Source organism: Gigantopelta aegis, chromosome 2 (assembly GCF_016097555.1).
Source record: "Gigantopelta aegis isolate Gae_Host chromosome 2, Gae_host_genome, whole genome shotgun sequence".
Classification (NCBI taxonomy): Eukaryota; Metazoa; Mollusca; class Gastropoda; order Neomphalida; family Peltospiridae; genus Gigantopelta; species Gigantopelta aegis.
Genome location: NC_054700.1, coordinates 32,951,132 through 32,969,266, shown reverse-complemented (window position 1 = coordinate 32,969,266; position 18,135 = coordinate 32,951,132). Strand labels below are relative to the sequence as shown.

Genomic DNA, 18,135 nt, shown 5'->3' with positions numbered 1-18,135 from the left:
AGTATTAGTATTTTTTTTTGTTTTTTGTTTTGTTTGTTTTGTTTTTTTGTGGGGGTTTTTTGCATATTCCCACACATAAAAGAGCACATACCACGGTCTTTGATATACCAGTCGTGGTGTACTGGCTGGAACGCGAAATATTCTAATGGCCCCACCAACAGCGATCAATCCTAGACCAACCGCACTTCAAGCTATTAATCATCGGCTAATCAATGTGATTAAAATTAGCTCTACTGGGTCTGCCAGTAGATATAACAGCATCGAATGGACTCCCATGTCCAGGTGACATTTCATCTATAAATAACAATTTAAATATTGACCAATTAAACTTCGCCTTTTATAGCGTTATTCGGGAGCATACAAATTCTAAAAATACCGGGCGAGATTATTTATGCAATAGGCGAACTTGTTGGACTATTTCAACATTGAAAAAAACCAGGGGGAAAGATGCAGTAATAAACTCTGGATTGTATACTAGTATAACAGATTTTATCGCTATACCATCACAGGGTTTTTTTTCGTCTTAAAACTAATTTTATATAAAATTTTATATTAAAATTAGTTTCCGGCATACTTCGTAATTCACCCGAATCATTTCGTATACCCTCGGCATAATCCCGAATGTTTTCAATTTCTTTTCAAATCTCTGGCATGATTTTGCAAGTAAGGTTTTGATTGGTCAAATGAAAGGTCAGCTGGACATGAGCTCTAACGGGCTGCTGTTAGATCCACATGTAATAGTGGAGCTAATTTTAATTAGATTGTTCGATGTTAAACATTTGGTAATTTTGACATATAGTCTTAAAGAGGAAACCCAATACAGTTTTCCATTAGTAGCAAGGTATTTTTTTATATGCACCATCCCACAAGTAGGACTGCACATACCACGGACTGATATACCAGTCGTGGTGCACTGGATGGAACGAGAAATAGACCAATGGGTCCACCGACAGGATAATTAAAGGTCGGTCACTCAGGCACACCAACTCTCAGGACTGAGTGGAATATTGGTCAAACTCTTGATTGCGGATTTTTGCTTTGATTTCTAGGGAAATAAAAACTTTTATGATGAATCCCACCTTGTACGATGTCCCCCTTACCTGCCACTCCACCCAAAGCTTCTAGGAGGTCCATGGCAGGCGTGGATCGAGCTTGTTTTCCAGGTGGGGTCTACATGCATGTAGTAATGGAATAAAGGAAGTTGTATATTAGCGATGAATACACTTTAAACAATGTGGGGGAAAACATTTTGGAGTAAACAGAGATGTCCAGACACCACCTCTCGCTCCCCCCCCCCCCCCCCCCCCGACTTCCGGGTCTGCGCCTACATAGATACCTCAACATGTTTTAGGTTTTGCGGCTTCTGTTCATAATAACAAATGAACACATTGATACGCTTGAACTTAATACCTCGGGCCAAACAAACCATCCCCACGACACTCCTCAAAGTCCATGCTCAGAAAACAATTTGCTTAATACGTCCAAATCACACGGAAACCAAATACTCTTCACTCCTCAACATGTTAATATCAGCGACCGGTCCCTTCCCGCGAGGACTGATGTTTCTCACGGCTGGACTACAATACAAACACTTTTTTCAACACTGATTTTCTGATGTACAAATGTCGGCTATTCTGGACGTGGTGCGTGCAATCTGCGATATGAAAGGTGTGACTTGAAGTCCATCCATCAAACACGACGTTTCGGATGGCCTCCAAGACAGGAACAATATTCCACCAGACAGCTTGTTCCGGACGATAAATTCTTCCACAGAACCAATCAAAATTCATTGTGAGCACCGATTCTAAATATGGGAAATCGGCATGCAACATCATTGCGAGATGCCTCGTCCGAGAAATCTTGGAAATAAATTGTGGTCCGTGGTTAATTAGCCGGGACGTATCCCAGTGGTAAAACGCTCGACTGATGCGCGGTCGGTCTAGGATCGATCCCCGTCGGTGGACCCATTGGGCTATTTCTCGTCCCAGTCGATACATTACGACTCGTTTTGTTTAATGACACCACTAGAGCACAATTTATTAATCATTGGCTATTGGATGTTAGACATTTGGTAATTTTGACATATAATCTTAGAAAGGAAACCCGTACAGTTTTTCCATTAGTAAGGGATCTTTTATATGCACCATCCCACAGGCAGGATAGCACATACCACAGCCTTTGCTTTATTGTTTTTAATTAGGATGATAGGCTACTCCTATCGAAAAGCAAGATATCTGTTTACTGCACTTCCCCATGGAACAGTACATACCATGGGTGCCAGCAGGTCATATTTTTAATTGGTAAACAGCGATGCAAAGATTGCTTTGTAAAAGCTACCTTCCTCGGTGGATTCATTTACCTGTCGTGGGGAGGGGGGATTTAGCTCAGTCGGTTGAGTGTTCGCGTGACGTGCTTGCGTCACTAACCATTAACCAACTAACAACTAACCCTCTATCCTGGACAGATAGCTGAGTTGTGTGCCCAGGGCAGCGTGCTTGAACCTTAATTGGATATAAGCACTAAAATAAGTTCAAATGAATGAACGTCACAGAATCGAACCACCCCGGTGGATCCATTCAACTGACTGTTTTTTCTCTCGTTCCAAGCAGTGAACCACAACTGATCAAAGGCCGTGGTATGTGTTTTCATGTCTGTGGGAAAGTGCATTTGAAAAGATCCCTTACTGCATTAGAAAATAAATTTACCAAGTAATCTCTGATGACTACGTGTCATAATTACAAATTGTTTGACATCCAATAGCCGATGTATTTTTCGTGCTGGGGTGTCGTTAAACATTCATTCATTCCAATAGCCGATGATTAATTAATCAATGAGTTCCAGTGGTGTCGTTAAACAAAACCTACTAAAATAGGTGGGTGTTTTCTTGGACTGAGTTTTCAAGTCAATTTATTTTAGAAGATAGCCACTGAATGTCCTGCCGTGCGATCACAGCAGTTTGAATGTGATCATCTCACACTAGTAGAATACTGGTTGGAGCGCGGACAAATTCAAATCCACCGAGAGCGAAATGTGATGCTATGACCCATTGCAGTTCAGAGGCTTGATTCACTTTAAACTTTTGTGCCAATTTACCATCTCGCAGAGCAGCACAGTGCACAAAGAGATGCCAGGACGATGAAGTGTTGTTTAAAAGAGCCTGAGACAACTTTGTGAAATAGATCCCAGATGAGCGCTCTTAAACTCAACTACTTCCCTCGCCATATTCGAGGGAGGGGGGGGGGGGGACGGGTCTTTATATAAATATTATTCGTTTGTAACTGCAATAAGGATTTAGGAATTCGTTCGTTGCTACATAAAAAAATAACAGTAATTGTTTTTCTTTCTTCAAATTTCTCTTTTCTCCAATTTAGAACTGAATGCAATCGACCGTTGTGAAAGATTGCATGAGCATAAACATCCGTGAAAGTCATCCACATAACTAAATTCGCCAATTCTGCATTGTCTTTATTTCCACAAGGAATTTTTAAATGTAACGATTGACTACAGAGTCCCATGGTATTTTTTTTTTAAATAAACCGGCATGGATGGTTTAGCGATTTCCATAAAAACTACATGTACAATTCAATAGAAAAATTGCAATTTGGCACGTGATTATCACACCGATGATTGGATGAGAGATGTGTTTGGATGGAAGGAGTGGAGAGTGATTCGACGGTGTCGAAGAACACACTGGAAATGAAGACAGGCACGATGCACTGCCTCCATCTCCAAACAGTTGATATGAAGCTTCCTCTCGGAGAGATTCTATACCCTTGAAATGTGTTGATCCAACAAATGCGCCCCGTACCCGTGCAGCGACGCATCCGTGAAAAGGATCAGATCCGGAGCAGGGGGATGCAACGGAACCGATTGGGACATGCACTTGTCCGACAGGCACTCCTGTATCGGATGAGTGAACCATGGGCCCAGAGGTACTATCGTGTCCCAATTGTGACCGTCCCACCGTGGGGACAAATGCCACTGGAGTGGTCGTTTGAATCGTCTGAACCGCACGATCAATGAGGCCAGAGATTCGAGGTGGCCCAACACCACGTGGAGAGATCGTACCGTAGTACTTTGCTCCCCCATCAAACTTCGCGCCGACGTTTGAAAATTGTGGATACGCGCATCGGTGGGACGAACCGACGCTACCACAAGATCGAAGACCACTCCGAGATATGTGAAAATCTGAGCCGGCGTTAACTCCGATTTCACCCAATTGGGAATAAAACCCAATTGGAGGATCGTGTCCAAAAGCAACCCGACATTGGTCTGACACTCCTGTTGCGACGAAGCTGGGATCAACCAATCGTCCAGATAGGTATGCATTCGAACCCCTAACAAATGAACATGACCTACCACCGCTTTTACCACGCGTGTAAAAGCATGGGGAATCGTCGCCAAACCGAATGGGAGCACACGAAACTCGTACGCTTTCCCGTCGAACAGGAAGCGCCGAAACTTCCAAAACGCCTTGTGCACCGGGACATGGAGGTATGCATCTTTCAGATCGATCGACGCAGCCCACTCCCCAATTTGAAGCAGGTTCCGGACCGAATGAACCGTTTCCATTTTCATGGAAGGAACATCGACGTAGACGTTCAGTGGCTTCAAATTTAGGATTGGTCTCCATTCCCCATTTTTCTTCCAGTGTCCAGACTGACTCTCTGGATGGCCCCTTTGTCGATAAACTCGGCAATCATGCTCTCCACTAAAACGCGCCGACCGCGGACGGTAACGGCGGCATTCTCGGAGTGGAAGTAAGACGGGGGCTCGAAGAAAAGGGTATTTTGTAACCGTGTCGAACGACCGACAGAACCCAGGGGTCGAGACCAGGCAGCTTGCACAAATTTCGAAGGAAATGGCGGAGCCTGCCCCCCAAGGGCATGGTTGCTACTGGTACCTCCGAAAGCAACTGCCGATCGTTCACGTACCCTCACCCCAACCGCTTACCACCCGTAGGCGCAACGCCTTTGGTGGACTGAGAACGGAACGCAGTACGACGTTTGCGTCCGCGCTTAGCAGAAGACGGGTTGTTACCTGGTTGCCTCCTAGTGTCAGGAACCCGAGGGATCTGAGCTGACTAAAAAAAGCAGCCTTTTTCACAGGAGGAGGCTTGAACCCCGAAAACGTGGACCGACGTTTACTAGAGGTTGAGGGTTGAGTGTTCGGGACTGGCCGCGACAAATCCTTGTCTAGGACAATATTAAAATCGGGACCGAAAAGTAAATTTTCCCGTACCGAACGTGTACGAAAAACCGTCTTCGCAACGTTTGACGCACTCAAACCCGCCAGGGTAATGGTCACGCCGTAACAAAAGACTATTCGCAAACAATCGGCCAGATAACTGAGCGATATGCTTAGAGGCTTTTGACGCAGCCTCCAAACAGCCTTTCGCCATCGCGGGAAGGCTCTCGACAGCCTTCCAAGCCAAATAGGAACGTACCTAAATGGTTATTAACCTGGAACATCGGCTTAGCCAGCCGTTCGAGAAACGGCCCAATGGTCCAACCAACGGGGATCGATCCCAAACCGACCGCGCATCAAGCGAGCGCTTTACCACTGGGCTACGAGTGGTTTGTGTTCCTCACCTAACTTAATATTTCTTTCCGACTATCGTAAGTTTAGAAGACCCTTGCGACTGAGATACTGAGAGGAAACCCACTGTCGCCACTTCATGGGCTACTCTTTTCGATTAGCAGCAAGAGTTCTTTTGTATGCACCATCCCACAGACCAGTCTTTGATGTACCAGTCGTGGTGCACTGGCTGGAACGTGAAATGGTCCAATCGGCCAACCGACGGGGATTGATCCCAGACCGATCGAGCGCTTTACCACTAGGCTACGTCCCGCCCCCAAAATTACCTAATGCTTGACCTCCAATAGCCGATAATTGATTTTTCAATGTACTCGAGTGGTATCGTAAAGCAAAACAAATCGAACTGTATGTAAACCAAATTCTTTACCAACGGCAAGAAACGTGCTAACGCCAACAGGGATGGAGCATATTCCAATTCAAAAATTCGCATTAAGTGTTTGGGTCATAGGACCAACCACATTCGTCGGACATATTGCCCTGCACCCAAATGTAGGCTGAAGTTCAGCAAGACATTCAGTTTTCTTTCATAAATGTTGAGAGCAAAATACTTATTAACAACGGATGACTGCATTCAAAGCTTTATTCCAGTGATAAATAGGGAATTTCTTCCGATTAGGGCTGTTCTTAAAAAGGGAGTCTCGTGAATAATTTAATATTCGTCACCACCCTCCTCTTCACCCTCGCCCTCCACAGAGTCGACGCCAACCTCCTCGTAGTCCTTCTCCAGGGCAGCAAGATCCTCGCGAGCCTCCGAGAACTCTCCCTCCTCCATACCCTCACCGACGTACCAGTGGACGAAGGCGCGCTTGGCGTACATCAGGTCGAACTTGTGGTCGAGACGCGCCCACGCCTCGGCGATGGCGGTCGTGTTGCTCAACATGCAGACGGCACGCTGGACCTTGGCCAAGTCACCTCCCGGGACGACGGTGGGCGGCTGGTAATTGATGCCGACCTTGAACCCAGTAGGACACCAGTCGACGAACTGGATGGTCCTCTTGGTCTTGATGGTGGCAATAGCGGCGTTGACGTCCTTGGGCACGACGTCACCACGATACAGCATGCAGCAGGCCATGTACTTTCCGTGACGAGGATCGCACTTGACCATCTGGTTGGCAGGCTCGAAGGTTGCGTTGGTGATCTCAGCAACAGACAACTGTTCGTGGTAGGCCTTCTCGGCGGAGATGACCGGGGCGTAGGTGGCCAGGGGGAAGTGGATACGTGGGTAGGGCACCAAGTTGGTCTGGAACTCTGTCAAGTCGACGTTGAGGGCCCCGTCGAAGCGGAGAGAGGCGGTGATGGAACTGACGATCTGCGCAATAAGTCTGTTGAGGTTGGTGTAGGTCGGGCGCTCAATGTCAAGGTTTCGTCGACAGATGTCGTAGATGGCCTCATTGTCGACCATGAAGGCGCAGTCGGAGTGTTCCAGGGTGGTATGGGTGGTCAGGATGGAGTTGTAGGGTTCGACAACAGCCGTGGAGATCTAAAATGAAAAACATAAATACAAACTGGTACTGAGCAATAACCATTGTCGTTTGTGCATCCTTTACTATAAGGATGTTTTATTTAACGACGCCGCTAGAACACATTGATTTTTTATCTTATCGGCTATTGGACGTCAAACATATGGTCATTCTGACACCTTTTTTTTTTTAGAGGAAACCCGCTGTCGCCACATAGGCTACTCTTTTTACGACAGGCAGCAAGGGATCTTTTATTTGCGCTTCCCACAGGCAGGATAGCACAAACCATGGCCTTTGTTGAACCAGTTATGGATCACTGGTCGGTGCAAGTGGTTTACACCTACCCATTGAGCCTTGCGGAGCACTCACTCAGGGTTTGGAGTCGGTATCTGGATTAAAAACCCCATGCCTCGACTGGGATCCGAACCCAGTACCTACCAGCCTGTAGACCGATGGCCTGCCACGACGCCACCGAGGCCGGTCCTTTACTATAAAGAAAATTTTTTACTGGCGTCGGTAGTGTAGTAGTTAAACCCATCTGATTCGAGGCTGGTAGATACTGGGTTCACATCCTGGTACCGGATCCCACCGAGAGCGAGTTTTAATGACTAAGGGTAGGTGTAAGGCCACTATACCGCCTCATCTCTCACTAACCACCACTAAACCCCTATCACCGAATTGTGTCCAGGATAGCGTGCTTGAACTTTAATTGCATATTAACACGAAAATAAATTTTAAATGAATAAAAACTATATCCAGTAAAATGTTTCAACCAAAAAAATAATAATTAGCAGTCGATCAATCGCTTGAGGCGACCTTTAATAGCTAAGGGCTAATAGTGTTTCAAGAAGGCCAAAAAGATATTTTTAAACTACCCATGCAGACCATATTTTTAAGTTAAATTTTCAATATATGGATACCGTTTACATTTACAATCCAAACATTATGTGTAGTTAAAGCTAAACAAAAACCACTTGCACTATATAAGATATATGCGCAACTTGAATATTACGATCACTACATTGTATTGCAAATATTAGTTTTATCGTATTACAGTCACATGGCATTCCACGAAAGAAATTACATTGAAAGTATTTTTAAGTAGATAATTATTCAGATTTTAGGGTATCATGTTGGGTTGTAACAAAAGTCTACAGATGGCAAAAACCACGAAAATAGTAGAAATATATGGATGTACAAATATATACATTTCTTATGGATATTAAATAAAAAAATTAATTAAGTATTGTATGATGTAGATGTCACATATGAAACACTCGGTATACATTTCCATTTCCAGTTTTGAGGGAATGAAGAAAATGTTTTTTATTTAAGACGCACCCAACACATTTTATTTACGGTTATATGGCGTCAGACATGGGTAAGGACCACACATATATTGAGAGAGGAAACCCGCTGTCGCCACTTCATGGGCTACACTTTTCGATTAGCAGCAAGGGATCTTTTATATGCACCATCCTACAGACAGGGTAGTACATACCACGGTCTTTGATATACCAGTCGTGGTGCACTGGCTGGAACGAGAAATGGATCAATGGGCCCACCGACGGGGATCGATCCTAGACCGACCGCGCATCGAGCGAGCGCCTTACCACTGGGCTACGTCCCGACCCCATTTCCAGTTTTGAATCAGAGGTCACGCTTTAACATGGCAAAACATGTATAGTTCTTAACATCCAGAAGGACTGGGAATACTAAATTTTGTGACGATTTTTTAGGTTGAATTGCTATTAATAAATTAACACCAACTTGAGAGCGAGAATACTGAATTTTTATTATCGCTTTGTATACTTGAGTGCTCAGTATATTGTTTTTAAGTTCTTACCTGAGGGGCTGGGTATACTGCGAACTCCAGCTTAGATTTCTTTCCATAGTCGACGGAGAGTCTCTCCATGAGCAGGGAGGAGAAACCCGAACCGGTTCCTCCGCCGAAACTGTGGAAGATGAGGAATCCCTGGAGACCGGTGCACTGGTCGGCCAGCTTACGGATCCTGTCGAGGATGACGTCGACGATCTCCTTGCCCACGGTGTAGTGGCCGCGGGCGTAGTTGTTGGCGGCGTCCTCCTTGCCGGTGATGAGCTGCTCCGGGTGGAACAACTGGCGGTAGGTGCCGGTACGAACCTCATCTGGAGAGATCACCAAAAGATGATTGAACTTATTCAATATGCCGTATAGTTCTGACTGCCGTGCGACATCAGACTTACGGTTACATATACGTTCACGAGTTGTAATTCATTGTTTTTACATTTTCAACACATCGCATTCTGAAAATAACCCACCTCGATTGCATTGTGGTTTGGACATTGTCGTCAAGATTGTACCAAACCAAAAATATGACATTTAATTAAACAGGTCATCGCTACAGCAAACTATTGCACAAACTACAAAACATTTTAATTTTAACTACTGTCCTGGACAGGAAATATCACCCAAGTCTGTGCCACAAACAGCATGCTTGAATTTTAATTTAATATAAGCAAGAAGTTCCAATTCAAAATCTGCAAAACCCTAATGGTACCAAAAAGCACTAGTTAGGAACGGTACAGGACAATTGATTTTTCTTCAGAATAAAAAAATAAAAATGTTTTATTTAACACTAACTTTTTTATCTACGGTTATACGACAGACAAATTGTCAAGGATCACAAATAATGGCTACTTTTATCAGCAGCGAGGTATCTTTTATATGCACCATCCCACAGACAATACGATATACCACGGCGTTAAAGCAGTTGTGGAACACTGCATGAAACGAGAAATGGCTCAATGGGTCCACTGTCGGGGATCGATTCTAGTCCGGATTGGTTCGTTGCCCCCGTGAACACGTATTTAAAAGACTAATACTGACCTACAACGGTTGGCTCCAAATCAACGAAAACCGCCCGGGGGACGTGCTTGCCCGCCCCGGTCTCGCTGAAGAACGTGTTAAAAGAGTCGTCCCCTCCCCCAATCGTCTTGTCGGACGGCATCTGTCCATCAGGCTGAATTCCGTGCTCCAGACAGTACAACTCCCAGCATGCATTGCCGATCTGGACTCCGGCCTGTCCCACGTGGATACTAATGCATTCCCTCTGAAACACGAAATTGAAACGTATTATAAAAGTTAAAATGGCAGTTCATCGGTTCCCTTTTCATGCAAAAAGACTAATTGGGCTTACCTGTATAATTGGATGTTCAGGTGGCTAAGCGGTACCGAAATGATGAAGGCTGAGCGGTAAAGTTGTTCTTGACTTAAATGCAGTGTGAGTTAATGCAGTAGGCTTTGTAAGAATCATGCCAATTGACACGTTTCAGTTTTTAGTTAAAAGCTTTCTATTACGGCCGATTTCCATAAAATCTTTAATAGACTTTCGCATGGCAAAAGGAAGATTTTTTTTAAAGTTTCTATTTTTTAAATGGACTATCCTGAGTTTGCAACATTGTAACATTTCCAAACAAATCATTTTTAACAACTGAATTACATCTTGAATACAGTTTATCGTTTAGAATAGCAGTTTTAGGCATTTCCAGTGTATTTCTAGTCGTCTTAAAGTTTTAAGGTTAAAAAGTTAAAAATGTGTTTTGTTTAACGACACCACTTAAGCACATGATTTAGTAATCATCGGCTATTGTATGTCAAACATTTGGTAATTCTGACAGTGACAGTAAACCCGCTAAACTGTGCCATTAGTAGCAAGGCATCTTTTATATGCACCATCACCACTGTTACGATTCCACAACGGCCCAACATGTTTGGTCATACTTCCGATCATTCTCCGCATGTAAACACGGCTAGACATCCGATGACAAATATTGGTTATAGAGAGCTGAAACTATTCGGATTTTAGGTAATTGTTCGTATTCAATTGTCAAGCACTATGTTCCATACGATTTACATCAGGGTTGAAAATTAACATGAAACTATGGTCGCCAGCTGGGCCAGTTAAAAAAAAAAAATCTTAGCGTCCCTTTTCAGATTAAACTAGCCCTTCAATTATCACATTGAAATTTAACTGCACAGCCAAAATCAAAATAAGAATGGTCTTTACTGAATAATAACCATGTGCTCACCATATATAGTCCGTTTGCTTCAAAACGAAACTGATGAATTGGTATGCAACTTCATAATGAATAAAGTTAAAATATTTTCATATGAATTTTACTTTAAGTTTTAAAGTTAAACCTATACAAACTCAAATAATATTTTTTTGAAAACGAAATCCAGTATAATTTGTTGTGTGTGTGTTGGGGGGGGGGGGGGGGGGGGAGGGTTTTTACACATTACCATTAATTATACAGATTAAATCTCATTTTTAGTACAGGAGTGAAGGCAAAATGCCAGAACAGACAATGTATGCTGCATAACTTGTATCGTCTCTCAATCAAAAAAAAAAAGAGACTAAATTTAGAATCGCGCGTGCTTTATTAATTCAACTAGTCTGCTAGTGACAGTCCTCTTTGTAACGATGCAAGAGGGGCAACATCTCCAGTAAAGGATTTCCTTGGGAGTGGCTGTCCTATAGACGAGATACTAGACAGATACATGGGGCCAGTACATACGAATTAAAATTAAAGATTAGCACTGGAAAACTTAGATATAGGGCAGATACTTTTAAAATAATTCCGAAAATGTAACAAAAATTAAAATAAAACTTCAAAAAGGTAAACAACCCACTAATATCAGAATAAAATAACCAGTGCAATATGATTAATTTGTATTCCTTGATATTAAAGGTTCTATATCTCGGTTATAAATGACGTATTTCGTTAATTTTAGATTTAACTGCAAACGAATCGATCCCATACACAATCTTCGCATATATAACTCAAGAATATCGAAATTGTCATATGCTTATACTGTGTAAACAGACTAAATTCCTGTCTTTTCAAATCGTAAAACAATCTGGCATGAATTCGACCCGTACCCCTCTACATCAAAGAATCTAAAGCCCAATCTCTAACTAGCACAGCCTTGTTGCAGACTAAAATTATGAAATATATTTTCTTATTTAGAATATTAAGGTTTGCCGCGTAAACAAGGTGTTTCTTGCCATACTAATGTCTGTACCACCCAGTAATTTCGTACGCACGAAATAAAAAAGTTACTTAGTAAAGTGAAAAATGACTATGACCACACACACATTGGGGGCGGGACGTAGCCCGGTTGTAAAGAGATCGCCTGATGCGGTGTCTGTCTACGATCGACCCCCGTCAGTGGGCCCATTTGGCTATTTCTCGTTCGAGCCAGTTCATCACGAATGGAAAATGTTTGACATTCAATAGCCACGATTAATAAACTAATATGCTCTAGTCGTGTCGTTAAACAAACCCAATTTTAACATACACTGGATAGACAGGCACTGGTATTCTTAACCAAAACAATATATGATATGTAGTTATCTTTAAAAAGACTGTTGGTCGGAAACATCTTACAATAGTTGCAAACTCAGGACAGTCCCTTGAAAAAATATTTAAACATGTTATTTTAAATATCTAAATAGTTTTACTACTCAAAAGTACATGTACTTACCATGTTTGCTGCGAAGTAAGATGGACGTGTAAAAAGTAAAAATATACTCGCGTAAACGTCTAGAAGTTAATGCGAGATGAGATTGTGCACGTGAACTGCGTGAGCCTGTCATTTTATATGGAGCCGTCACCACCAACACGACACGTCACTACCAACACGTGCGTTACCACCAACCCTAGAAGTCGGTCACCACGTCATGTGATTACCTGTAATCTATTTACTGTGCAAAAGCTGGTAATTGTCTTTAATTACATCATTGTGAAAGTGAGTTCTGATTTCTGCTAATCTGCTTTGTCATCTGCTTTGTCGTCGGCTTGAATGCGTCAACAAGATTTGATTACGATTGGAAGGTGTGTGTGTGGAGGGAAGTGTGGGATGGGGAGGTTTTGATGATGTAACAGCTTGTAATATGCCTGGCAGGTAATATGTTTCCAGGCGTTATATTACGAGTTCATTCTCATTACACATTCCAATCTATTTTCGCGATGATGACGGATGTTAGCCCTTGCTCTCTCGATCTGCCCCCCCCCCCCCCCCACCTGGGGGGACTGATGAAAACCTATGGAATGCTGCTTGAATACCGGGTCTCGTACACCGGGTCACGGGCAACCGTGACCTTGGTGTACGGAGACCGGATTCAGAAGAAAGGAAGGTGGAGGAAGAGGAGACGTGTGCCAGCGGCGGCGCGGGGGGGGGGGGGGGGGTCAAAACCGGTGGCTAAACCGCCGGCGGCGACTCCTTCTGTTAGACCGCCGAACACCGTTCACCAGAGGAAGACGACCCAGATAGAAGAGGTTCCGGCCCCGGCTGTCTCGGCTACCGTCCCCTTGGAAGAAGACGAAATGGACGAGCCTGACACAGCCATCTGTGTCACCCCGTCCAATCGGCCTCCAACACCTACTCCTACTCAAGCGCTTCCGGACGTATCGCCGACCCTACCGACGACACCCGTTGAGGCGCAGGCCCGGAAGGAGCCAGTTGTGAAGAGGAGGAAGGCGAACACTCCCCCGAGTTCAACACCACCCAAGCCAACTCGCCCCTCTAAACCGCCGCAGCCGAAGACAGAACCAGAGGGATGGTGGTCACTGCAGGCCGGCCGTCTCCAACAGCGTTACCAGCAGTTGGTGAAGACTAATCTCTCAGATGTACGCCACCTGATTAGCCGCCCTAAGGAGCAGTCATATCAACCTCTACCCGACGGACTCAACGAGGGGGAATTCGCGGTGCACCGGCTCAATATGCGGGAGAGACAGAACGCAGTGTGCGTAACCATCCGCCGGAACGGGAAGTTTAATCAAGGTCTGCTACTACCGGAGATGGACAACCCGACATTACATCGTGTCCTAAAAACCGTCGCGGGTCCACATTACCGTCCAATCACCAAGTCGCTAGCAGACTCCGATTACCGGCAGTTCCTCCCGCACCTTGACATCCACGACTACATCGGAACCCCCTAGATAACAACCTTTACCTCCGTGAGTACCAACCTCTTTTTTGGGCTAGTTAGACTTTAAACGTTTTGGAAGCAGTTCAAAATTCTTATGTTTATTTTTTTATAAGTAGTCTAACGCATTTTATTTTGGCGCCCGTTCAATTGCTCAAAATCACCTTAAAAACCTTTTGGCTGAGAAGTCTTAACTATTTTGGGTTAAATTTTAGTGTCCGGGCATGTTTTGGATGCAGTTACTCTTTGTAGACTTAGGTAAAATACAGGCTTCACCGAGGAATCGAAATTCAGCCAATCAGAGCACGGCTCCCACTCGGTGTACTTCAAGTTTACGAAGTGTCTGCTATTTGGTCCGCGCTCGCGTTGACCTTACTAAATGGCTTTATTCCAAATTCCGCCCACCTCAAACTTACACCCCCCCCCCCCCCCCCTCCTGCTCCGGAGTTAGTCACTGGCGAAGTCAGAGGCTAAATCCGTGGTGGGCGTGCCTGAACCTTCGTGGATAGGGGCACGTAAAACGAGTTGCCCGTTGCCCGTTCTCATTACAAGCTTTTACTTACAAGTTGACACACACCTACCTGTATTTACCTGTATGTGCTGTTTTGTTGTTCACAAATGAAGCAATTAATATGTGAGGATTTCGTTAAGTAATAGTATTTTTTTGTCTGGTTTCATTTTGTTGTTTTTCTTATAAATAATATACATGTACATTAGGATATTAGTATTACCAATCAAGCCATCGGGAACCGGGAAGTCGAGGCGGGGGAGTAGGGAGAATGTACGGTGTTTTGAAGTGGGTTTTTCTTCTCTTTTTTTTGGGGGGGGGGGGGGGTTTGGGGGGTGTTCCATTCTGTATACAGGTAACTCCCTCGGTTTTTCCCACCCCAGTTTAAAAAAAAATTTGTTTTTAATAATTAATTTGTTTTTAATAATAATCATTACTCACCACCCGCCCCCCCCCCCCATATACAATGGTGCATGGAGAGATTCTACGATCGCAGGGCCGTACCCTCCGGGGAGCAGGAGGGTGGGGGGCAGTTGCCCCCTGAGAATCTCACTTTTTTCTTCTTCCACCCCCCCCCCCCAGAAAATAGATACACATCTTAGGGTTTAATTTGTTTAGTGTTTCATTTGTTTATAAAAAGTAGTCTCCCCCCCCCCCCCCGGCTTTTGATCAGGGTACGGCCCTGGATCAGTAGCCTATATTTATGTTCCATGGGACACGGATAAGATAAGATAGTTTAAAGTTAGTTTGCTCGTTTAACGACACCACTAGAGCACATTAATCATCGACTGTTAGATGTCAAACATTTGGAACATACAGTGTTAGAGAGGAAACCTACTTAATTTTTCCATTAGTATCAAGGGATCTTTTATATGCACCTCCCAACACAAAACAGCACATACCACGGCCTTTGGTATACTATTCGTGGTGCATTGGTAGTCACGGGAAAAAAAAACAATCAGAGTTTGAGTCCACTAAGGTGATTTGATCCTACGACGCAAGCATCTCCCCGTCAAGAGTAAAGACAGGATAAAATGTATTTCAAGTAAACATTACACATTTGGAACAGCATGATCATAATAATAAAGTGTTTCAAACAATCATCATAATAAAAAAACCGAGAAAAAAAACCCCAATATTTAAAATCCGGAAATTTGTCCGCGCAAATAGTCTGCTGTTTGATTGATTATTTCATGGCAGACAGCTATGAAGTGGCAACTATTTGACTGAAGTGACAGGGGAGAGCATGCAGTTTGTAAACGTGTAACTTGTTGACATGGAAGACTTGTTTGTGATAATTCCGGTGTACTCCGGCCAATTTTAGAGGGTGTGTTTGTTTAAACCAATATGCTAGGAGAAAGAGCTGGACAACAGGGGTTGTCCTTTTCAGGGTATGTGTCAAAGGTACATACAAAAATCCACGGGCTTGCTGATATTGATACAAATGTTATAGCCATTAAGGAGCCATTAAGGCTATATAGAAACATATAGCGAAATTAATTGTGGTCTGTGGCCTTCTACTATCAATATAATTCTGTTTACTGCCGAGTAGCACTCCGGAAACAAGTGAGATGCGCGCGCAGGTCGATCATAGCGCGTTTAGCATGGTTACCCGATGAGTTGGTGTGGAGCAATCTCCATGTTTTGTGACACAAGTGTTACATGTTTAACATTCCCATCGGTTCAGTACAATTACTGGTAACTTTGAGAATAAGTTCTCATTGTTTGATTGTTTTTTGTATACGTATGTTTGTACTTTTGAACCTTTGTTCGGCCACAACTTGTAGGCCCATGCCATGTGACATGGCGAACGTTACGCCGCCATCTTGTGTGAAAACTGCAAATTGTAGTACTATTGTGTCTGAATTTGACTTAATCGGTGCAATATTGGGTTCAGATATGCCTACCAAGGGCAAAGCGGCAAAAAAGTCATCGGGTTCACGTTTGGCTAAATCTTCTAGCGAAGTTTCCAGTGACACGAGCACTGCATTGACCGATTGAACGCGACCTCAGACAGATAAGGGGGATAATTCTTCATTTGTGGGTATATCGGATAAGAATGGTCCCGATACCTCTGCTAAAGACAAATCTTTGAGTGAACTTTACAACATGGTGCATTCACTTGCGTCATCTGTTAAATTAATGTCTGAAAACATTCAGAGATCGAATGTTTGCAGTGATGATGAGGATTTTGTTCTTTACGGTGAGCGTTCGGCGAAACGTCGCCGAGTTGATTCTTTTTCCGAATCTTCGGGTGATGACATTTATGACCAGATCGAAAACTTATTAACAGACAAGTCTGTGGTGGATAGTGGTTGCCTGGTTGCGGACAAAGGCTGTGACAACACATCTGATATGACGATTTTCCCAGATTATTTCAAGGAAATTGGTCAGGATTTTTCTGAAGAGGAAACCACTGGACCAGATTTGGGAGGTCAGTTGTCAAAATAAATACAAAACATTTTGAGTAAGAAAATGCCAGAAGAAAAACTGAAGGCCAAGTCTGATGAATATCCCAGACCGAAGAAGGTTGAATTTCTTCAGGTGTCAAAAGTCAATCCTGAAATTTGGAGTAAACTAAAACCAGCTACTAGATCCAGGGATATTAAACTTCAAAACATCCAGGGGGAAATTCTAAAGGGTTTGGTCCCTTTGGCCAAGTTGCTTGAAGATTGTCTGCAAGCAAGGGCGTCAGGTACAAATGCCGGTATTGTATTAGATAATACAATGCGATATGCTATTGACAGTTTTGCACAATCTAATGAAAACATTCCGAATTATCCTGAGGGTATACGACATGTTTCGTGTGAATTACGAATGCCTTAAAACATGTTTTATTTTATAAAATAAATAATTTGTAATGTAAAACTGAAGACTGATTTAGTTTAGTTTTTTTATAAATAAATAAATAATTTTTAATGTAAAATTGAAGACTGATAATCCATCCCATACGTATTGGTATGGTTCGCTGTACTGCGGCCACTAAAATAGACTCGCCCGATATTTTTAGAATTTGTATGCTCCCAAATAACGTTATAAAAGGCGAAGTGTGATTGGTCAATATTTAAATTATTATTTACAGACGAAATGTTACCTGGACATTGGAGACTACGCAGTGCTGTTAGCAATCTGTTTAGTTCTACTGGTCTAAATAAGGCATTCGTAATTCATACGAAACATGTCGTATACCCTCAGGATAATTCGGAATGTTTTCAAATTATTTTTAAATCACTGGCATGATTCTGCAAGTAAGGTTTTGATTGGTCGACATGAGCTCCAACTGGCTGCTGTTAGATCCACGTGTAATAGTGGAGCTAATTTTAATTAGATTGAGTTTTGCACTCATAGCAAACACTAGCCAAGAAATTAGTTAACGTCGTCGGGAAATGATAAAACCTGATCTGAATGCTCAGTTTGGACAGTTATGTTCAGCTCACATCCCAGTCACAACCTGTCTTTTTGGAGACGACTTGCCACAAGCAGTGAAAGATATTAATGAAACTAATAAGAGTTGGCTACAAGCTCGCAGGGCAAAAAGGTATATCAGGATTTGCCAATAAGGGCAAAGGACCTTTTTATCCTAGAAAGGATGCTG

At 43.3% G+C, this 18,135-nt stretch overlaps 1 protein-coding gene across 2 annotated transcripts; it reads right to left on the bottom strand.

The window, feature by feature from the left end:
- Positions 1–6,160: 6,160 nt before the first annotated feature.
- Positions 6,161–12,741, bottom strand: LOC121384015 (tubulin alpha-2/alpha-4 chain-like). Of its 2 annotated transcripts, none has more exons than XM_041514153.1 (4): positions 12,589–12,741; positions 9,928–10,150; positions 8,905–9,206; positions 6,161–7,078 (listed from the first exon to the last, which is right to left on the bottom strand). In XM_041514153.1, the coding sequence occupies exons 1-4, from the start codon at positions 12,589–12,591 to the stop codon at positions 6,248–6,250; spliced, it is 1,359 nt and encodes a 452-aa protein (XP_041370087.1). In that variant the 5' UTR covers positions 12,592–12,741; the 3' UTR covers positions 6,161–6,247. The 2 variants fall into 2 exon arrangements, with proteins under 2 accessions (XP_041370087.1, XP_041370096.1); XM_041514162.1 differs by lacking the exon at positions 12,589–12,741 and adding an exon at positions 10,238–10,256.
- Between the last annotated feature and the right edge of the window lie 5,394 nt (positions 12,742–18,135).

What these genes read in the sequence shown, in the direction of transcription:
- LOC121384015 (XM_041514153.1), bottom strand. An exon ending in TTTGGAGCCAACCGTTGTAG is followed by an intron (nt 9,207 to 9,927) that starts GTCAGTATTAGT and finishes TGATCTCTCCAG; the next exon opens with ATGAGGTTCGTACCGGCACC. An exon ending in CAGTATACCCAGCCCCTCAG is followed by an intron (nt 7,079 to 8,904) that starts GTAAGAACTTAA and finishes TTTTCATTTTAG; the next exon opens with ATCTCCACGGCTGTTGTCGA.